The 24,190-nt window shown below is 31.4% G+C and overlaps 1 protein-coding gene across 14 annotated transcripts in view; it reads left to right on the top strand.

Annotated features, from left to right (window-relative positions):
• RIMS2 (regulating synaptic membrane exocytosis 2) overlaps positions 1-24,190 on the top strand; it is a 605,377-nt gene that overhangs the window by 410,400 nt on the left and 170,787 nt on the right. For 4 of the 14 annotated variants that reach the window (XM_057532000.1, XM_057531999.1, XM_057531988.1 and 1 more), the window contains one exon: positions 17,355-17,387. The exons of the other annotated variants lie outside the window; for them this stretch is intronic. In XM_057532000.1, coding sequence (XP_057387983.1) covers positions 17,355-17,387 — 33 coding nt within the window. The remainder of the gene's footprint in view (positions 1-17,354; positions 17,388-24,190) is intronic. 14 annotated transcript variants of the gene reach the window in all.

Below are 24,190 nucleotides of genomic sequence, written 5' to 3'. Positions count from 1 at the left end.
CTACACATGTTGATTTAGAATGTCAGCATTTTAAAATGGTTACATCAAAATAAAAATCAGCCTTCTAAAATATCTTTTTATCCTAACAATTTCCCTTGTTATTGAGCCAAATTAAGAAATGCATAGTGTTGTGCTTCAGTAATTTAGTTGAAATGTCCTTTAGTTTTCAATATACTCTTTCTTCCCAGTCTTCATCTTTTATAAATAATGTCTACAATGTCACATTTAAGATCGATTTAGCACTAAAATAATTTTATAATTCTTCTTACTTTGGAGTGTTAATTATTCATTAATACCTCTCCAAGCATAAAATTCTTAAAATATGCTACGTTATTATGAAAAGGTGAAAATAGTATAGCAAAATAAATAAAATTACATCAAGTATTGTAATTAATGAATATTCTCCATAAAAATACACAAAAATTTAACTGAGCTCCCAATGTCTATTTACGTATTTGTCATTTTTATCTATTTCTTGATCTCCATGAGTGAAATAGGAAGATTTTGATTAAGGTGACACAATACCATTTCTTTTTTAAAAAGATCAGTTTGATTGTTACATTGAGAATAACCCGAAAGAATTAAGATTAGAAACAAGGCGAACTGTTAGGGAGCATTCCCAATAACTCAGGAAAGACGTGATGGTGACTTAGACCAGATGATAGGAGTAGTTGGATTCTGGATAGATATTAAAGATAGAACCAACAGAATTAACTGACAGGGTAGGAGAGATCCCATGATAAAATCCATGTTTTGGGCCTCAGTAAGTGGGAAAATATGGAGTTTCTATTAATAGATTTGGTGGGAATATCAGGTGCTCAGGTTTGGATATAAGTTAGAGATGCTGTTAGACATGTAGGATAGGATGTCAAACAGGCAGTTTGAAATATGTTCTGGATTTCAGGTTAGAGATTTGGACTGTAGTTATAGGTTTAGGATTCATCCTTACAAAGAGAGACTTAAAACCATGAGCCCCATTGATATCACTGAGAGAACAAGCGTAGGTAGCTAAAAGAAGAGGGCCAAGGACTATGAACTCAACTCTTCTAACATTTAGAAGTTGAAGAAATGAAGCAGGAAGAGACTGAGGAGCATCAAGAGTAGGAGGAGAGGTAGTGGGGACACCATGGATTATAGTGTCTCTGAATAGAAATAAGGAAAGTACTTGAAGCAGAAGAGAATTATCAAGACTGAGAAATGATCACTAGATTTGTCAAATAGGAAGTCACTGTGTTAACCTTTATTAAGAGTAGTTTTGGTGGAGTTGTAGGGGGTAAAAGGCCAATTACAGTGGATTTGAAAGAGGAGAGAAATGGAGATGGTATAGGCACCTTTTAAAGAGTTTGGCTGTAAAGGGAAGAAAGGAAATAGAAATCTAGACTAAGAGGAGAGGTCAGGGGAACAAGAATACATGAAAGATATATGGGAAACTTTATGTTCATTCTCTGACTTCTAAATCGAGATCTGCCAATTTGTTCTATAGAGCCATCTGGCCCCAAGCCATCTGCCTATAGTTTGCCAAGACATTTATCAGTGTTCTGTAGCTTTGCTCCTAGATTTAGAATCAAGACTTAGATTTGGAAGGAACCTTACAAATCTTTTAATAAAACAGCTTTTCTTTACTGGTAAAGGAGTAGAATTCTAGAGGACAATTAGCTTTCTTCAGTCCACATAGGAGCAGACCTCTAGTCTTGACTCCCAATCTTGTGCATTTATATACCATGCCTTCTCAGATGAATGGCATTCTCCTTGCATGTGTTTCAACCATTTGTTTTATTTTAGATATTAGTTAACAGTTTAGCTCAATTCAAATGATAGCTGCTATTTTTAGTTTGTTGTACTAGGTAGTCATTGAGGATGCAATGATCAATAAGATATATTTCCTGCTTTGGGGAGCTCCCAAGGGAAAAATAAAACAGTAATAATATAATGATAACAAATGAAACATAGTTGGTAAAATTATTTTATAACATGTCACTTACATAGAGTCTCTTAAGATTGTGATACGTATAGAGCAGGTAAGTTTTGAGGTGTTATGGGCATTTTTTCAGCCCCAAATATTTCTCCCACTACTTGTGATAGTACTTAGTATTCTGATATTCTTTAATGGCTTAATTATTTTAATAATATAAAGCATAGGCTTTCCAGAACACTGAAATGTAAATATTCCTTAGGGACTGGCCCAAGTTATTATTACACACACATTTCATAGGAAGCAAGTTAGAGCCTGTGAATGGAGAAAGTCAGGTGTAGGGAGAGAGATGCTGGAAAATGTGGAAGAGCACTGGGTACCTTGGGAGGGTGATAATGATAAAATCTGCCTTGAACTAGCCCCTGTCTACTCTAAATAACATTCCTTGCTATGTAGATATGCTATAAATTAACTTTCTTAAATAATTTGGTATATTTAAATTGCTTATAACAATACTTGTCACATAATAAGTACTATTATTTCTTGCTATAATTTTGTATTTTCAGCACAGAATCTGAAAACTTTGGATTTAAAGTGAAACTAAACCTGATTATGATCATCACTCTGAACCAATTATTCAATACATATTATTTAGTAGTTTTGAGGAAAATAGTAACCTTGATGCTATTCTTGATCACATAGCTTGCATAAGAAACAGTACAAGGAGGAAAGAAATCAACTGGATTGCAGCATGAATTGTTGCATATTGCCCAACATTTGTACGTTTCAATCCACATGTAAAACTCAACATGCAAATATTTAGCATAAGTCAAAATTGTTTAAACCATTTGGACTTTTCATAATGTTTAGAGAACTCCATTGGAAGTTAATAAATTGCATCTTAAACTCAGTTCTACTACTGAGCATGTGTTCTGTGGCAAAGTTTTTAATTTCTCTGAACCTCAGTTATCTCTTCTGTATAATAAACTATCCTGTAAGGATTTTTAACAGAAGCTAAGTGTTTTGGAGACATGGCTAATAAATTGTAAAGTCTCAAATCGTTTTGTTTTTAATTTATTGCTTATGTCGTTATTGTTGTTTGTTTGGTTTGGTTTTGGAAACTTAACAGATATAGCCTACTATTGTCTGTTAGTGAGCCATTTGCTGTGGGATTATAAACTAAACCCTAATATACTGCCTTCACAAGTCAAGTCCCTAAAGATATACAATGAGATGGAAGGAACAATATTTTGTTCCTCTGAGTCTCAGTGTAGAGTTGCCTACATTATTTCATATATAGATAACCTTATAAATAGGAGAGGAAGGAAGGATGGGAAGAAGAGGGGGGAAAATACAGGTTACAAAGGAGCCAAAAATAATAAAATAATTTTGACAGTCTTTATAATGGATGCTTGCTTCTGTAAGCATTCAAGGAATTGGATAGCATTTAGGGTAACAGGGTGTGGACAGGTTTTGTTTTGCTGCCTCTCTGTTTTCTCATGAATGCTTCTAGAGTGAGGAGAATACCAATACCATGTCTTAATTTCCAAATTTGACATCCAAATTTGATATCTAGATAGGAGTGGATTTTATAGTGGCATTGGTAGATATTTCCTAAGTACAGCATTCCCTGCCAACTTAGATAAATGACAATTTGACAAAAATTAAAATGAGAGAGATTCAGGGATACTTTAAAATAGCAAGGAATTTATCATATATTTTATTCAGTTATATCTGTCTTATGGAATAATAACTTGGTGACAATGAACACGATGGATTTGAAAGAGAAGAGACTGAGGACATATGACTATTTAGGTTATTTCAGTAGTCAGTTATATGATGGACTCTATCACTTAACTTGTAAACAAGTATTTTCTAATTTCTTTTCCTAATCTTTCCTTTCCTTCTTGGAGGCCATTCCTCCTTACTTTTCTTTTCTTCCCCTTTCGCTCATTTTATTTCTTCTAGACTTCCAGAGCTTCAATTGACTAATCAGATTTAGGAGAGAACCCCTTCCACCTCATACATTTCTGCAAACTTTGGCCATTTTTCAAAACAAGTCATTGTGGCTTCCTAAATACAAACCTAAGGCCATCTTCTGTTTGTTGTTGAAAATATCATAATCTTAGGAAGGTGATATGGTACTACAGAAAGAGCACAGGTTTTGGAACGTTGGCTCAGGGCCTGCCTTTTCTAGGGAACAACTTTGTGACTCTAGGCCCTTAACCCAAGTTAGTTCATCTGAGAAACGGAAATCTTAGCGTATCTCTTTTATTCCCAATATGCTATTTTGAGAATCAAATGAGATAACGCATGTGAAATTGTTTGTGAACCAAGATACCTATTTAGTTCTTATCCTTATTAATCAGCTCTTTGTTTTCTTACCTGTAGAAACCACCTGATAGACGGTCCTTTCTGTGTTTTATAGGATCAAGTATGATGCTGTATGTGAAAGCACATTGAAACACATAGTATTATACAAGTATAATCTTTTAATATAGGAATTTGTGCTCTTTAAATTGTTGTCTTGATATAGGATTGGCTACATGGTGTGATGAAGACTAGCTGGAATATAGTTAGTTTGTAGAAATGTGGGTTTTTAAAATATCACTTAACCTCATAGTTAAGTCTTCATGAGTAAATTGTTTCTTCAAATTATCTGATAGTTATTAAATCAATTTTTAAGCTTCCCTATCTACAAATTAAATTCACAACTATTTACTTGATGCAATTATCCCCCTAGAACAAAATGTTTTCTGTACTTGAATGGATTTCTAGTTTGCATCTGAGCAATGTGACATATTCTTTCAAAGTCATACTTACAATTAAATTACATTATGCATTTTTCACTTTTACTCTTTGGTAGTAGATGTACAATATCATGGGCTACCACTTTGTACTTAAATTTTAATTTTAAGATCTTTATTATTTAACATTAAGAAGACTATTTTATTTTTTTAATTACCATAAGAGTCCTTTAATAGAAAAGACTATCTTTAAGGTGCGGCATACTTAGAGCTTTTTTGCTATTTTTTCTTTAATGTAACTAAAACACTTTTCAAACAATTTGAGCATTTTCCTGGCATAAAACTAGTTTGCTTTTTTTTTTTTTTTTAATATAGCCAGCTTTTCCTCATTTGCTATTTCTTTTCTTTTTTTTTTTTTTAAAGGGAGATGTGATCAAAGACTTTATTTATTTACTTATTTATTTTTGGCTGTGTTGTGTCTTCGTTTCTGTGCGAGGGCTTTCTCTAGTTGCGGCAAGCGGGGGCCACTCTTCATCGCGGTGCGCGGGCCTCTCACTGTCGCGGTCTCTCTTCTTGCGGAGCACAGGCTCCAGACGCGCAGGCTCAGTAATTGTGGCTCATGGGCCCAGTTGCTCTGCGGCATGTGGGATCTTCCCAGACCAGGGCTCGAACCCGTGTCCCCTGCATTGGCAGGCAGATGCTCAACCACTGCGCCACCAGGGAAGCCCACTAGTTTGCTTTTAATTACATTAAATATTTCATTTTAATTATATGACCTATAAACTCCAATAGGGCTAGGTATGAGCTGTCCTTAGCATTGTGTTTTGGGTGAGGAATTAATGAGGTGGTAGTCAGTTCTGTTCTTTTTATGACTTTAATTCTGTTTTAAAATAGACATTTGGGTTTCAACATAGGATTTGATAATAGACACATCTAGAACTTCTGGAAAATCTTCTAGACTCAGTGTCTTAATTTTACCATCTCTGGTATAGGTTCTCTCCCACAAAACCTGACTAATCAGGTGATAAGAAGCCAGAGCAACTCTAATTTTAGAGCTGGAAATAACCTTAGAAATTTCAAGACCAGCTTTCTTACCTCAAATGTAACAGATTAGAGGCAGAGGGGCTATGACATTTGCCTAAAGTTATGCAGCTAGTTAATGGCAGAAATGTTCCTAAAAGCCACCTCAGCCCAGTAATATATCTGTTACCTCCTTTATGTCACTGATAGCCTTGATCTAGGTCTTCTTTCATTGTTATATTGTCTGGTATTCATAAATGGATGGTTATGAGTTTTGTGTTGTTGTTGTTACTGCCATGTAATAGATTTTCTTAAACTAAAATGTTTGTCAATTCAGAGAAAGTGTTTAAAAATTAACCCTGTTATATGTTAAGGTATTTTCCTCCACACTTCAGAAAATGCTTTCTACCGGTATATAGAAAGGCTGAACCATTTTCAAAACAAGCCATTTCTACTTCTATACACTCAATTTTACTTCAGAAGGTAGCGTGTCCTTCTTTTTTGGAACATCACAAACTTTATCAAATGGTGATAGGTGAAACAACTTTTTAAATGACAAATGTACAGGATTTTAGAAAATTTTATTTTAGGAACAACCCTTTATTGCTTGTGAAATCTTAAATATTATATATTGATAGATAACCAAAAGTGCAGGTTATTCAAAATCAAGAAATACTGTATTATAAATGAGTTTATTATTTTCCTCAACATGGGGAAATTAGTCTGTTGTTTTTGTGTTACTACAGGTTAACTTTGATTAAGGAGCAGATGATTCCTTTGTTCTTTTAGCTAAAGAGGGCTAAACTAGTCTTGGAATTTGCCAGAAGATTTGTATATTCTTTAAAGGTTTTAAGATTTTTCTTTCCACTATCAGTTGATTCAAATATAGCATCTTTATCCAGATTGTTTACCACTTGGGAAAACTATATTGCATCTTTATCAGATTATTTACCAATTAGGAAATCAGGGGGTCAACTACACACCAAAGTGTAAATTTAACTCTCACAGCAAGAAGTTTGTTTCCTTGCAGTAACTGATTTATGTTGGACCAGAACAAATGTCCGTTATTAATAACATTTATTTCAGGTCTAGGAACTGGAAAACCCTTACACTTAATGCCGTCATGTCTAGCAGTATAAGTAATCAAAGTGGTGTATCCAAAATCATCCATATTTGATGTTGCAGTATAGCATATTTTTTCATTTTTGATAGTGATTTTTATCTTCCTATTTATGTTTTGCTTAGCTTAATATTATTAAATATTAAAATATTAAAATAGGTTAGTATTTCACTATTTATGGCCAGAGGTGAATAAGTACCAGAGAATTGTTTATGGCGTGGTGAAACTTCCTGGGGATTAAAATGTACATAGACAGTAACTGTCTACTTGACTTAATGCTTTAGAAGCATGTGATTAAAAAGAAAAGCAAGTGTATACTTAAGTGTTTATGAATGCTACTATGAGATTAAGATCAAATGGTGACCAGTGAATCTTTTGATACATGACCTACAAGAACCTACATGATCTGTACTCCCTCCACTTTCCATTCCATTCCCTCTTTAACCTCGTCTTCTATGACTTTCCCTTTTGTTTACTCTGCTCCAGCCACAGAGACCTTCGTGCTTTCCTAGAAAATGTCAGACATGCTCCCACCTCAGGACATTTGCATGTGCTGTTCTTCTACCTGTAATGCCCTCCCTAAATAACCATAGGGTAACTCCCTTACTTCCTTAAGTTCTTCACTCAAAACCTTCCTTCTTAATGAGGATTTCCATGACTAGTCTATTAAAATTTTCATCACACCCTGCACATTTTGTTTACTTCTTACCTACTTCATGTTTGTCTTCTTAGTACTTATCAATATCTGTCACAAAATATTTTACTCATTTATCTTGTTTATAATTTATTTCTCCCACTAGAATATAAACTTTATGAGAGCATAGGTTTTTGTCTATTTTTTTTTTTTTTTTGCTGTTGTATCCCCAGTGCCTAGACATGCCTGGGTTATAGTAGGTGCTGAATATATATTTGTTGAATGAATGAATATTATATTATGCTACAGATAACTCCAAATGATTTTAGATAGGCCAGGTAACTCATATTCAGTGATACCAAACTGTTACTAATTTTTATTGAAATAATATCCCATAGCACATACATTTTTCTGTTGTTTAATGAAAGTACTAAATATGGTAGTAAAATAAATAGCCATCTTATCTTATATATTAAAATGTTACGGATTTTCTCTTGATATATATGAAAATCTCTGCATTTTAATTCCATATAAACATTTCATTTCACCACATTAAAATAACGTTTAGCAAAATGTTTATTTCTAAAATAAAATTATTTAATATCAACTTAGAAGAAAACTTTGACAAATCATTTAAATCATCATTTTCTTCATACCTTCAAAAATTCTTTTATTGAAAATAGATTTTAGAATTTCCTGGAAATAAACTTAAATGCCTTGGATTTTGAAATCTATAAAACAATTTTAAGTGTCACATTTCTATATTTAAAACATTAACTACGTACTACTGAAAGTTTGTGGGAGAATTTAGGGGAAAAAAATTAAAAAATAATTAGATCCCTGAAGTAATTTTAGGTTCTTATTACACAAATTATCTAATGTTTCTGACAAACTCTGATTATTTTTTTGATTTATACTAGAAGTTACATGGGAAGACCAGCAGAAAAAGGTGAATGGTACATTAAGTGATGACAAACCATTGCCAAAAAAGAAACACCAATCTGAGCCAGGTTTGTCAGGATTTGGAAAGCCCCTGAAAGCATGAGGCGATAAGCATTGCATTTCATGCTTTTTAAATATGTGTGTGCTTGTTGTACCTCATTTTTCTCACTTTGGTGTGAACTTTAGACTGTGTAGAGTCTGTTTAGATTAGAGTGGTGAAAACTTTATTTCAAGATTTGTTTAGAAAACTAATTACACATATTTTTGGGAAAATAATTATTTTATTATTAAGATTATTTCTTTAGGAAAAAAATGACTCACTGAAGCACAAATGATAACTTAACTTATATATTTGGTTATTTTGATCCAAATTAAACTACCCTCATGAGAGGTGCTTACATCCCTAAAAAAGTACTATAGAAAGCTCAATATATATTTTTTTTAAGTTTGTCTTCATAGGCTATTCCTTATTTTTAATTGCAAATGCTATTGAGATATTTTACCAATTGGTAATGATTTATTTACAAATTCTGGAGCTAAAAATATTACAACAAAACCAAGACGGAATGATAGCATAGTATTCTAATTCAATAAAGAGCCTCTTCAAACCATTAATTCTGCTCATAAATTGAAATGAAGTGATTTTATTTTCTCTCTCTTTCTTCTCTTTTTTGGGGAGATAAGATTAATTAAGCAGAGGACAAAAACTTGAACCAGGAGTAAAAGGAAGAGAAGCAAAATGCAGAGATAACCAATCAACTGAATAATCAGTACTACTTTTAATCAGTAATTGGATAAGAGTACAATGAAAATTTCATTCAAAATTTTAGAATACAGATGGATTTTTTTATAACACTATCATTATTAAATGACTGAGTCTATAGTAACAGGGTTAATGTATTTTTATGTGGTAACTTGGTTCATGTTAAATCTCTGAAACATATAGTTTAAAATATGTCAATATATAAATTAAACTGATTTATTAACAAGTATTCATTGCTATCCTGTCGCATGCCAGGCACTATGGTAGGCACTGAGTTACTGCGGTAGACAAGAATGATGCCGCAATTGCCCTCATAGAGCTTACATTCTGGCAAAAATATGTAAGTTAAAAATAATTATAACTAAAGATTTAGTTATTATAATTGTGATAGTGCTATTAAGGAGAATAGGATGTTTTGAGCAAAAGTATTATGTTACATAAGTCTGGAGAGCAAGGAAAAATGCCATAGTGCAAATGGCTTAATCTGTGAATTCTCTTTTAGTGAAACAGTTACATACTAAAAATAAAAAAATAAAAAAATAAACTGGAATTCACATTGCAAATTTAAATATATTCATGCAGTTGTAAGAAAAATATCTTACATGTTTTTTCAAATCTTCAATTAAGAATCACTTAACTTATTTGGAAAATAATAATTAGCTTAATATATTTCAGAGGATTTTAAAAAGTAAACAAAGTATAAAATGGGTTTTATGTTATGATTTATACAACAAAAATTATTGCTCTCAAAGTGTCTCCTTGCTGTGTTGTGTGATGTAGGTTATCCTCGGTCATAAATTATTATTTATTTGTCTTGTTTGCCATTATTTCTGATTACATGAATATGTTTGTGGCCATATATATCTATGGTAAATAAATTACATTGACTATTAAAATCATGAAAGAATGCAATATTTGGCTAAACATATTTTTAAATCTTACAAAATTTTTTAAAATTTCCTTTAGATATTATTAATTTGTGTATTCTCATATATTGCATGTATTTTTTATCACTTAAGCCTTCTAACTGAGTATAAACTGTGTGTGCAGTAGAGAAAAATTAATGTAATTAGAGTGCCTTAATGTCATGGTTTAAATTGCTTATAGATTTTCAATCTTGGCAGTTGTGCATTTTCCTATATACTGAGAAATTCCTGGAAATTCAAATCCTAAATGTTGTGAGTAAGTATGCAGTATGCTAAGGCCGTATGCTGTGTTAAATTTTAGTGTTCATAAATATTTTTATTTGTTTGTTTCTAAAAGCGAGGTAGGATATGTTGAGAGTATTTTTAATTATTGAAACTTTGGAGTGATAGAATGGGAGGAAAATAGTGGGATATCAGGTGGGGCTAATTGCATTTCAATAACATGTTTATGAGCCTGGGTTTTACAGAAGACATGTTTGGATTCATTCTTTGTTTTATATTTAGATACATCTACCATATTAATAATTTAGTAATTGTAATCAGGGTTTAATACATTATTTTTATTCACTAAAATCTAAGAGATCATCTTCCATTAATAGTCAAGGATTCTTCATCAGATGATTATTGTAGTAAACCTGTGGCATTAGAAAAAGTTTGTAAGGACTCAAACCCAAACCCAAGATGCAAAGTTAGCTATGTATCAATAGCATATATCGTTATCTTTTTCTTTTGCTGTTTTATGAAAATCTATGCAAGAACAATACCTGGGAATTTTGCCATTTTAAGGATGTATACTAACAATTAAAACATTGCTTGAAATTTTTATTTTAAATATAAGACTATGGAACTGGAGGACTAAATGGCATTATATAGACTAGAAAATGGGTTAACAAATACTTAGATGAACTTTAAGTAATATTCATTAGTATCTGCTTCTTTTAAGAAAAATACATCTCTGAACTAGGCTGTCCTGAGAGAATTATGAGCAAAATGGGTGATTTTTTTTTTTTCAGTATTTCTAACTTAACTGACAGCAATGTAGATGAAAATCCCTGGGAAAGATAATGATGTTTATCATATTAGTATTTTTGATGTGATCATAAAATATAAGAATTCTACAAATGATTTTAAAACCCAGATTTTATGGCTGATGTTCAGAGTAAATCACTAAATGTCTTCCTCATTAAAATGTGGATTAGATTTTGTTTAGGCCGTAAAGTTAACAAAACATTCTTAATGCAAATCAAGGACATATGAGCATGGAAAATCTGTTGTTTATTTTCTCAATGAGCAATCCGATTCTAGATGAGAATACTATGGCCTACAGTAATGCAGTGTTATTAAACATTGAAAACAAAGTTTAATCTGTTGAAATTTATTATTTTTGCTTTGTGAGTTTATCTGTTCTTCTAGTGATTAGGACAGTATCTGGGAAAAGAGCATATTTTTACAAAAAATATTTTATCTCATATTTTACTTAAACTCAAAAGTAGTGTGGTGAGAAAGCTAACTTCAGTTAGACTAAATGAATGTTTTAGAACTGATACAGATTCTCAGTTTCTCCAAAATAAGTAAGTCTTGGACTTAAATAGTTCAGAATCTACTTTGAGATGTAATTATAAATGATTTCTGATATGTTTGATGGTTACTTGATACTATTCATAAAAAGATTGCCCACCTTGATTTGTCATTTTCTAAGTAGAAGGTATGCTATATCTAGGAAAATCTAGAATTGACTTAGCTACTTTTTCTCTAATTATCCTGAATCATAACAATGCTACTTACCTTGCTGTATCTTATCTGGAAAATAAATCCTTGTGTTTCTCTGGAAAAGTGAGGGCAATGAAACACTTTGCTGGGAATTTGGAAATTGAAAATATTCAAAGTAATAAGTTGTGTTTTACTACTTGCTTTAGTGTGCATAAGCCCCTAGTTTTAGCATTGTTATGATTTAATGTATTAACCTTTAATTTTTTCCAACATGGACATTTCCATATTGTATTCTTTATGGATTTGTAACTATGGTGAAGGTAGGGATTTTCTTTTACTTAGTTCAACCTTTGGAATTATGCTTTATAAAATTTATCATCAGGAAAATTAAATATTCAACGGTGTATTTTGTGGGTGAATTTTATATTTAAATTTTTTCTTGACTATTTTGGTGTTATGAACTTTTGCTTCCTTTCATTATTGAATAATTTGACATGTTTTTAAAGTAGAAGCAATTTATTTCAGTCTAAATCAGTATTCTAATTTAGTCTTCTAATTAGATGCTAGTCTAATTCATCTAATCTGGTAAAAATAATCGAGGTTGTGTTCTTGGTCAATATTAGCAGGTTGGTAATTTCTGATTATTTCTGGATTGTTGTAGAATGAATGTACTTTATTTTTGGCAGAAGAAAGTGACATAAAACAAGCTAAGTAAATATCTTATAGAACACAAATCAACTGACGGAATTTTGGAATTAAGTACTACTAACACCCTCAGGTGTAAATACAGCATTGTTTGTTAACAAGGATGTTCTCCTGGAATAAAGTGAGATTTCATGATTTATGAATTTAGTTGCTCATTTAAAGTTAGTTCAGTTTCCTCTAAACATACAGATAAGTTTATAAGGCCGAGCCTGTACTTAAGTGACTTTCTTTTTTATGATATAGCATCCTATAGTTTGAAAATCAATTATTTAAAACACCCTCAATAAATACTCTAAGTATGTTTTTCTTCTGCATTTAAAATTGCATTACATGTCAGTCTCTAAGGATAGAATAAGAAAAAAAAAAAAACTGGCACAGCCAGAACTAGGAAACAAAACATTTAAAAAAGAAACATTTTTGTTAGCTTTAAAAATAGCTTAATATTTTAAAAGATTGTACTTTGCTCATTTCAATAGGTAGGTAGATGCTTTTGTAAATATTCAATAATTTTATGGTTGTTGGCAAAATTATGGAAAGTAATAATTAGTTTAGAAAATAAATTCAAGTAACTCTGAGGAATTTTTCAACAAGATTTTTGTCACAGTGGAGAAGTTTTAGTTTGAAATCTGTAACCTTTGGTAAATATTTTGTTTTTATATTCTAGGTCTGTCCTGATCTTTGTATCATTGAGATGCCTACTAAGTAGATGCTTTTTTTTTTTTTTTTAAATTTTTATTTTATTTATTTATTTATTTATGGCTGTGTTGGGTTTTCGTTTCTGTGCGAGGGCTTTCTCCAGTTGCGGCAAGTGGGGACCACTCTTCATTGCGGTGCGCGGGCCTCTCACTATCGCGGCCTCTCTTGTTGCGGAGCACAGACTCCAGACGCGCAGGCTCAGCAATTGTGGCTCACGGGCCTAGTCGCTCCGCGGCATGTGGGATCTTCCCAGACCAGGGCTCGAACCCGTGTCCCCTGCATTGGCAGGCAGATTCTCAACCACTGCGCCACCAGGGAAGCCCCTAGATGCTTTTTTAGGCTTTATTTTGAAAGGTATCTTGCCTTCCCTCAAAGGAAACAGTCTAAGGCTCCTATGACCTTTAAAAAGCCCTCATAATTATGATTAACTTTTTATTACGTGCAAGTTCTAATACACACTTAAAGTCTTGAGGCTTCTGTTTCATTGTCTGGAATCTTTCTAAGAGAATACTTCCTTCTATACAATATATATTGATATTTACTCAAGCACAATTAAATCTGATAATAGAACCAATATTATGTCTGTTGTTAGTCAACAGATTTTCAAATAGATATCATATACCCTTGTTAAAAACTGCATTTATGCATAAACAGGCCTCATGTCTATGCCTTTTTAAATTAAGTTGATTACAGATTATTATTTCTGTTTGAACTTGAGATGTGTTCATTTGAAATATAATGGTAGTTAATACACTATATTAGCAAGGAAAATTTTGGTTTGCACAAAATTTTACATAAAAGCTGATATTATATTCATCCTCATAAACTTACTTTTACACCATATAACTTAATGAAAATGAGTATTTTATTATATATCTGTTTATCTTCAGTAGATTTTTATAACTTTAAGGACCAATACAGACAGGTTTATTGTGTGTGTGTGTGTGTATATATATATATATATATATATATATATATATATATATATATATATATAATTACTACTTTACTTGATTAAGGACCATTCTTTTTACAGTTTGCACATTGATGGTACTTTAAATTTAAAAATATTTTACCAAAATAATTACCATAAATGATATTTATGAGTTATTCATTATATTTTATTAATGTCTTTCAGTGTAGTATATGAAAATATTTTATTTCTCTTTTGTTAGCTCACGTGATGTAATGAACCTCCCCCAGATACTGTACACTCTTATTACAAAGTTTTTATATTTTCTAAATCTGAAACTAAGATCCAGCCATAGTTGTGACAGTAATAGACACCTAAGAGAGGGTATACTTTTACTATCTTTAATCACTCTAACTGGTTATTGGTTAAATGAAGTGTTGGAAAGATTTCTCATTAGAACTGCCATTAACAGCACTGAAAGTAGAATGTTTGACTGTGGCAAAGTGACGATTAAAGGAAAATTAGGGAGATAGGAAGAGTGAAGGGGGTACTCTTACCTCCTTCAAGGTTCACTGAAGTCTGCAACTCATTACAATAATATATATGAAATAAGTTTTTATAGTTTATTGTCATTTAAATAAGACCTAACTATTTAAAGGGTATAGTTTCTCTTTTTAAATGTGGCTGGTTTAATACAAATAGTATATATTAAAAACTGTAACCACAAAGAAGAAAAGAAAGTCAAAAATTTTTTTGATATATTTGGTATAATTGAAAGTTATACATTGAAATTTTATGATTTAAATTAGTATTCTATCTGCTAATTAAAGTTAAGTGATTTTTTATGTAAGAATAATTATGATCTATTTATTAATGGATCATATTCACATAAGTGATGGAAAAATGATTTAATGGGCACTTTCAGTTAACAGTGAGATCCTGGTCAAAATCTTTCATTTTCATCCTTTTCTAAAATATAAATTTTGTATTATTTTCTAAAAACAATTAAATTGTTGGTGCTAAGTTACATATTCCTCACAAGAGTAAAAAGTATTGGTGAATTACTTGCATAGTTGTACCATGTACCTCTTTTTAAAAACGTTCTAATTAATACTATGTAATAAAATGTCCAGTTCAGGTATCAACATAAAAAGATTTTTTTCCCTTACTAGACTTTTTATTTCACATGTTTTTATTGGGTCATATAGCATCTAGTAGAAAGAAATTTGACCTGGTAATCAGGAGACCTCTGTTCTATTTCTGTCTGCCATTGAACTTGTTTTATGACCTTGGGTAAGTCACTTGAACTCTATGTGCTTCAGTTATTCTCTATAATAAATTAATAAATGGGTTGGAAAGAAATTTGAATGTTTTGAATCCATATAACATGAAAAATATTGCCTCAGTGCCATTATAAAATAGTCAAGATACAGGAAAATACTAGGTAGTGAAAGGATATTTATTTATGTTTTTATGTTTTCTGCAAAAAAATAAAATGTTTTCTTAGAGGTAGAATATACTTAAGCAGTTATTTCATCCAATTCATACCAACTTCAATTTAACATGTGTGGAAACTTCGTTAGTAGTGTGGTAAATATGTATATAGGGAAGTTTTGCCTATAAAAAATAATGCAAAATATGATACAATTCAGCATTAACCTATGATATTAATATATCTCAGATTTTTCTATTTTATCTTCTTTGAGAAATGGGTGGACTGGGGATGCAAAAGAAAATATGGCATATAGCATGTTAATGTAGGAGTACATTTCAGGAGGATAATACTTTTCTAGTGGTCGATCCTATTGGCAAAGTCTAGTTTGTAATATAATCGTGATGAGATTTACTGTCTAATTTTGAACGGGTCAAAGGTGTGCTCACGTAATAATCAAAATGACATTGTTAAGTTTCAAAATGTGTCATTTTTTTTTCAGTTCTCTATAATACATACTAGGATTTCTCTTTTCTCTTAGAAAAAAAGTTTTGGATATCTCAGCCCTTCTTTCCTAGTGGAAAATTTTCATTTTCTCACTATTCAGAGAAAGAGATAAACTTGTTATTGGAAAGATTTCTCTCAAGAGTTATCATTTCAATATATCAATGTTCCAAATATATTTTGGTATAACATGTTTTTCTATAAATCGCTCAGAAACTATGATACAAGTATTGCAGAAATGAATGTGGTGTTTTGAATTAAGAACTTTGTAATACCTAATTTGAAGCTAAGAAGGTAATTAAAATAGGACATTTTGGTTTTGTGTTACATTGTTTATCTGTATCAGTCATACTAATACTAACTCATTAATATCTTTTGGAAAAAAGTTTTCTTAGAATGCTCAGTTTAGCAGACATTTCCTGCTTAATCACTGTATAAAATGTCTTCTGAACTTCTCCACTACCAATGCGTAAAGAAGTGTTTCCAAAATATGTGCTGTATCTGTTATAGTAGATGTTGGACTTGGATGGGCAAATTTAAATGGAAACATCAATGATCTGTTATGTGGTGTCTGTAAGAATTTTCTGAATAAGTAAGCCTCATAAGGGAATATGATCAAAGAAAATTTGTCTAAGTTGAAGATTAACTTGAATCTCTAATATTTAAATAAAGCCATATATTTCAGCTACTCTTTTTTATATGAGTTTTATTATATTTGTTACTCTCTAGAATATTTTTATAATAATATTTTTCTGTACTGAAGTAACTCAATGAATTATTGGCCTATTGGTCATACTTATTTTCATGTATGTACTCATCAATTTAGGAAACTTAAAAGGCACAGAAGTCTGCTCAAGCTATTTTTGTTGCTCTTTTTAAGATGATTTGATTAAGTTCTTTCCTTTCAATGATAAGTAAAAATTCTAAAAGCATTTTCACAGATCTTAAATGGACTCGGTAACATCTTAAACAATATGGTCATACAAGTAATGTTGTTTTTACTAATGGTATCTTTCTTCAGCATCACTGTTCAGGATTGGCTGTCCATAAATAATTGTAAACTTTTGAATCCTCTTTATTTCTACACTAACTTTATTTTTCTGATCCTGCTAACCCATAGTGGCTTAACCAGTTCACCATCAGTTCTTCCATATTTTTTTTCTTTTAATATGGTATGTATATGATTATATCTTCCCTACAACTGTGCACAGGATCTTTTCTCAAAATGATTTGAGGCCCTTTCCTTCAGTGTCACTTTTTACCTTTTGAGTATATCCACTCACATCCATCTCCTTTGTCTATGTCTGTCCATTACACGATGTGATCACAGAAGAAGTGGACTCCACAAGGAGAAGACATGCAGGTCTGTCTCTTCTACTGCTTTTCTTTGTTATTTTTCATTTATCTAACTTGCCTTAGAAATTTTTTACTGTTTTTTACTTATTTTATAATTTTTCATTCTCTTCCTATATTAACAAAATGTTAAATCTGCAGGCATTTTTATTTTAGGTAGTTGTATATTCAACTTTTAACAGCAACTGCTCCAATTAGATGGATAAAAATAAAATGATTAATTTTATGTCATAGGTGTATATGCATTTTTTTCCATAACTGGGTAACTAACTCCAGATTCACATATATGTATATTTATATATAGTCAGGTAGATTAAATTGACAAATTAATCATAACTTGTACTTAAATTTATTTTAGGCTTAAAACTTGTTTTCAGCTTTTTAATACATAATTCTAAAAGTATTTTATTTTTATCTTGAGTTCAGCAATGTGGTAGATTATGGAAAATACTAAAGACCTAATACATGCCCTAAACAAGCTGTCAGTATCACAGAGGAGTTAAAATATGTGGGTAACATGCAGTGTTTATGTGCTAATGTGGATGACTCTAACAATATATTCTACAAAGGTATAAAGTCAAATAAAATTTGTTTCAAATAGATGGCCAGACAAAGCTTCATGAAAGAAGTAACACTTGGACTAAAACTTGAACATTCATTCAACACATTTATTAAGCACATGCTGTGTGGTACTGTTCTAGGTGCTGGAAATAACAGGACACACAAAATGGCCCCCATCCTCATGGGCTTTTTCTAGTGTGAGTTTAACAAGTAAACTCAATAATATTATAGGTGCTATGAGAAATCTATACATACATGATTTATGTATATATAGACTACAATGGAATCACAAAGGATGATATTATTTCCACCTGAGCAGTATGGATGTTAGTTCAAGAAAGACTTCACAGAAGCAATGATCCTTGAGTTGAACGTTAAAAACCAGAAATATGTTGGCCTTGTGTGTAGAGAATATGACAGGCAGAGGAAACAATGTGGTAAAATGGCTTCAAGCAAGTTTAGGCAAAAGAAGGCAGGGGAGGGTTTCTGAAGATTGTGTAAGTTATTGAGGTGTGTAAAGCAAGAGAGAGACATGATCAGATATTTGTTTCTAGAAAGACTACTTTGGAAACTAGGTAAAAAATGGAGCGGAGCTATATAAGCAGAAAGATCATTTATAAGGATTTGCATAAATCAGTTAAGAGATCATAATGGGCTGAATCAATAGAGGCAGTTGATACATGAGAAGTTATTTAAAGATGTAGAATCTATAAGACAGTTATCGATTGGATATTACTGATGCAAGGAAAAGGAAGAATAAGATAATCTTGCGTGACTGAAATGTTTGGATATATGGTGGTATATTTTATCTTACAGGGAATATGGGTTGAACAAATATTTAAGTGCAAAATAAAGACTTCAGTTTGGGGATGGGTTAGTTTGAGGTTCCTTTGGAATATTTAAGTGTAAATATCTAATAGCAGTCATTGGATGTATGGGTCTGGAACTCTGGAGAAAAGTCTGGGCTAAATTATTGCAATCACAGTATTCTTTTTAGCATGAAAATGATTCCCTTTTTTGTTTTGTTTCTTTGATTATTCTGAATATTGTCCATTGGTATGTATTTCAAATTTTCACTTCAATTCTTATTATATTTGCTTGGCATCTATACCATATTTTGAGTGCTGTGAGCTTTCATTTGACATTTTGTTCTACTTGCATTATGTTCTAAAAGGTAAAAAGAAGTAACATTCATTGTAGGGGAAGTTTAACATAAGTGTATATGTGTATACATATAAATGCACATATAAACTGTTACTGAAATTTCTCCAAATTTTCACTTATTGATTTACTACCAAACTTCTTGTTACATATTCTATTATTTTAGAGATATTCTCTGTTCTTCATTACATCCTATATTTAATGAACTTAATATTATTAACAAAAGTCTAAGACACAGGTACTCAAGATTGCTCAGTCATGGGGAGTTCCCTGGCGGTCCAGTGGTTAGGACTCTGCTTTTTCACTGCCGAGGATGCGGGTTCTATCCCTGGTCAGAGACCTAAGATCCCGTAAGACATGCGGTATGGCCAAAAAAAAAAAAAAAAAATGTGCAAGATTGCTCAGTCATGAAAACCATAACCCTAGTTCACTGAAATCTTATCAGAAGATGAGAATCACTCAGTTTATAAGGAGGCACATAATGTCAACTCTATGTTCAATACTGTGTTAGGTAGCTTAGATGTTATGAGAGACACAGTAGATTCGAGAAATTTTTTATATAAGTTTAAGCTTAACATTTTATTAAGTAATATTGTGATATTTTAACCAAAAAGTCTCAAATGAAATATGTGTATGTACATATATATGAAAACATCACATCATATATGAAAGCTACTATTGATAAAGTGTAATACTTAATTCTTTAAAGCCTATAAATACTCAAATATAAGAGAAGAGAGTTAAGAAAGTTCTTGGATCTTGAAATAATAGGAATACCCAAACATGGAATAAACATGGTTTTGAGCATTTCTTCCTTGTGTGGGGTGGTGTGGAGGAAATTGGAAAGATTATTAGAAGTCAGGAGACCTAGTTTTAGCCCTAATCTTGCTAGTGAACTGTGATTCCAGACACATAATTTAATGTCTTCGGGTTTCAGCTGTCTCATATTTAAAATGGGGGTTTAGGATGCATTGTTTTTACATTTTTTATGGAAATAAAATTACATCTGCATTAAGAACTTAATCCTGATTGTAAGATGTTACTGCTAAATTCTCAAAATATTATTCATGCCCTGTCAATACTATGACATTCAATTTTACCTGGGCCAATTGTCCAGTTTAACTCTCTTTCATAAGAATATCTGTGTTGAGGGAAGTATTGTTCTGATAAGAAACAGTCTGAGAAGCAGTATTAAAGCACAGATTATACAGCTAGACTGCCTGGTCAGTTTCACCACTTATTTGCTGTGTGATCCTGAGAAAGTTGCTCTCTCTGCCTCAGATTCCTCACCTGTAAAATGGAGATAATAATATTGGGTTGGCCAAACAGTTCCTTCGGTTTTTAAGTAAAAATAAAAGACACATTTTTCATTTTCACCAAGAACTTTATTGAACAATGTATTCACCGTTTCGTTCCACTACCTTCTGCCATTTTTCAGGCAACTTCATAATTCCATCTTCCCGAAACTTTTTATCTTTTTGAGCAAAGAACTGTTACAGGTGCCTTTTATAGTCTTCCAGGGAATTGACATTTTTTCCATTAAGAGAATTTTGTAAAGACCTAAATAAATGGAAATCTGAAGATGCAATGTCTGGTGAATACAGTGGATGAATCAGAACTTCCCAGCCAAGCTGTAACAGTTATTGCCTGGTCATCAAAGAAACATGTGGTCTTGCATTATACTGATGGAAGATTATGCATTTTCTGTTGACTAATTCTGGACAGTGCACAAATCATTTTTTGTGTTTCGGTTGTGCTTTTACCTTTCTTGAAATCATAAAGCATAATATGCGGAAAATGTTGCTCTTTTTCTTCCATCTTCAATATTAAAATGGCTACACAAAAATTCACCAATTTTGAGAAGTTTTTTTAAAATGCACGCTATGACAGCTGTCACAATAAAATCTAACAGAATTGTTTCGAATGAAGTTAAAGACAACTAAGCGCTACTAGAGCCATCTTATGGAAAAAACCAAACGAACTTTTTGGCCAACTGAATACTGCTACATCCAAGTGCTTTTGTAGTGATGAAATCAGTTAATATTTAATATGTAAAGCACCTAAAAACAGTGTCTGGTACATAGTAAGCACTATACAAGTGAAGCTATTATTTTATTATTGTATAAAACATATTAAAAAACTATTTTTATTTTGAATCCGCTGTATTGAAGCCAATGCATTTTGATGTGTAAGCATCCTTTCCATGATATGATAGAAAGATAAAATTAATTTATTTTGTTTTATGCATTACACATATCTTATACTAGTTTGTGGCTACCAGTTTAGGAGCTAGTTGTCGTACAAACTTGTGCATCAGGACTGCTACACCAGAAATGAACTTTATCACTTCTGAGGCAAGAGAGTTGGATAGAAACAGCAAGAACATTGAACCCATTTAGGTCTGAATTCTAAACCAAGTTTTGTCACCCACTAGGGACGAGACTTTGGGCTGCTTGCTTATACTTCCTATTAAACAAAATGAACTGCAGTGAGACTGAGTTAATTATGTTTAATGAAAGCATAAAGGAGCTTTTCTCTGGAGGGAGAATGCCTTTCTAACAATAAAAGCAGTGAAGGAAATTTAAAAAGAGAGATCTGACTACAGTGTGGCAGGTATAAACTTCAAAATATCAAAATCAGCATAAACAAGTTAAAAGGCAAACAACAAATTGTGAAACATATTTGCAGCAACTCAGAGTATTAAAAGCCTTAACACCTGAATCACTTTGTTGAACAAATTATATATTCTATAAAACTCTAATAGAAAAATGGGCAAAAGACATATACAGACATTTCACTAAACAAGAAATTCAGTGGTCAGTAAATATATAAAAAATACTTTATTTTTTTCATAACCATATAGGTGCCTTTTTTTTTTTTTTTAAAGATACTATGTTTTACCTACTTAAAAAAACAGCATTTTAATGCTGGGGAGAGTATGGTAAAATAGTGGCAGCATAATTTAATATTTCTAAAAAGCAAATTTTTAAATATACACCAGGGGCCTTAAAAATATTTGCAGATTCTGATATGGTGGAAATAGAGATTCAGATAAAAATGTATGTACAAGTTTCACTAAAGCATTATTTGTAGCAATAAAAAGGATGCTGCCGTGAATGGTAAGTAATGGAGGAATGGGTAAATAAATTATGATACATATCCAACCATCTAACTAATTTTATTGACATAGAAATGAGAAACAATTATTTCTATATTTTTTGTAATTTGAAAAAAATTGAAACTAGTAATACTTGTAAAGAACTTGTCATGGAGTTTTGTCCATACTAGATAATCAAAAAATGGTAGTTCTTTTTAATTATTACTACTAAAACAAATTATACCAAAGGTTATTTTTTCAGAAAGATATACTTATTTAGCTCTTCACTTATGATTTATGTTTGTTATTAGCAAAATCATGGGTTTTGCAATAGCGTTTTGAATCTAAATTTAATATACCAATAATCTGCATAAACAATGAATGAGTAAGGAGTTCAGATAATATACCCACTTCTAGGATTGTTTAAAAATGGAGAGAAAAATATTTTAATAGAGCTGGGCATTGGACTGTGCTTATTGACCAGTTTGGTTGTCCATCTGTAGCACGAGAAACAAGACAAACTACTTAATTCTAGATATTTTTAAAAAACAAATATGCTTTACTTAAAGGACAGTCAAACAAGTAATGTTTCATCCTCTATTGTCCTATTAAGGAAGCATGAATGTTGATGTAGCAGTAAAGTATGAGATTTGAAGGCCTCTGTGATCTTAGGCATCATAATCTCTCCAAGTTCCAGTTTCCTCTTTGTAAAAGAGAGTTGATAATTTGTGTGTGTGTGTGTGTGTGTGTATGCATATACTTTCAATCCTCAGAAGAATAAAAACAAATGACCAGCCAAAATGAAAAAATTTCTATTTCAAGAGTAAGCAAATAAATGCCAAAAAAAGAAAAATAAACAAAAAAACTGTGAGCTACCACTTTTCTCATATAGGATTGAAAGATTGTTTTAAAGATTAGATAAATTTTTCATAAAGTGTGTGACAGGTAGCCAAAATTATTTTAAATACATATGTCATGAATTGTTCAAACTATTCAAATTCCTTCTCAATGTTTTTTGAACACCAATATATATATTTTCTACTCAGAATTATAGTTAATTCTAGGTTTGCTGTGTAAATAATGATAATTAGTCTTTATTAAGAGCGGAAGAAAAATCCAAAGCAGAGGTTATTAAGATACCTTTATAAAATACACAATCTTCAAGTTTGACTATGCCAGATGCATAATTCTATAGGTATCATAATGGCATATTAAACTATCATATATCACAATTGGCTGAATTAAAAGAGAGGTATTTCTGAAATTCTTATTCCAGTGATATAAAGGTATTTCACAGCCTGAAAATTCATTGTTCAACAAATATCTACTGAATATTTATTATATGTCAGATGTTATTCTAGGTGCTGGGGATATAACAATGACAACAGCAGACAAGGTCTCTCCCATTGTGAAAATTATATTTTTGGGAGGATTAATGGTCACTAAATTCCATAATTTTAGATAGTTATAAGGTCTATTAAAAGCACTTATGTAACCTAGTGCAACTGGAATGAGGAAGAGGTTATTTTAAATGGAGTAATCCAGGAAGTCTGGACTGAAGAAGTAATATCTGCACTAAACCAGAAGAATAAGAAGAACCCAACTATGTAAAGGAGCCAGGAGATACATATGTAATTAAGATCAATAAACAAAAGGTAAAATAAGGGCATTTAAATTTCAGAAGAGAAGAATTATTTTTGCTGTAAAATATTTTTCTGAAAAGGCATTTAAATGTCAGTGGCAGATGAGTTTTAAATATTTCAGGTTTCCAGACAGATGAATGAAGAAAGTATAGCTCTGGATGGTAGTTATGGTTAAAATATATTTTTTTGAAATTATTTCAGTTGAAAGGAAAGTGTACATATTGTTAAGCCAAGTTAGTAAGCAAGTTATTTAATAAGTATTAACATATACACAATACTTGCTGAATATTCATAAATCATGGTAAAAGCACATCATGATTGTTTTCAGATCACTTTCTTCCTCTTTGCTTG

This window comes from Balaenoptera acutorostrata, chromosome 17 (assembly GCF_949987535.1).
Source record: "Balaenoptera acutorostrata chromosome 17, mBalAcu1.1, whole genome shotgun sequence".
Taxonomy (NCBI): domain Eukaryota; kingdom Metazoa; phylum Chordata; class Mammalia; order Artiodactyla; family Balaenopteridae; genus Balaenoptera; species Balaenoptera acutorostrata.
The sequence above is the reverse complement of the archived record's forward strand: the minus strand, read 5'-3'. Positions and strand labels throughout refer to the sequence as shown.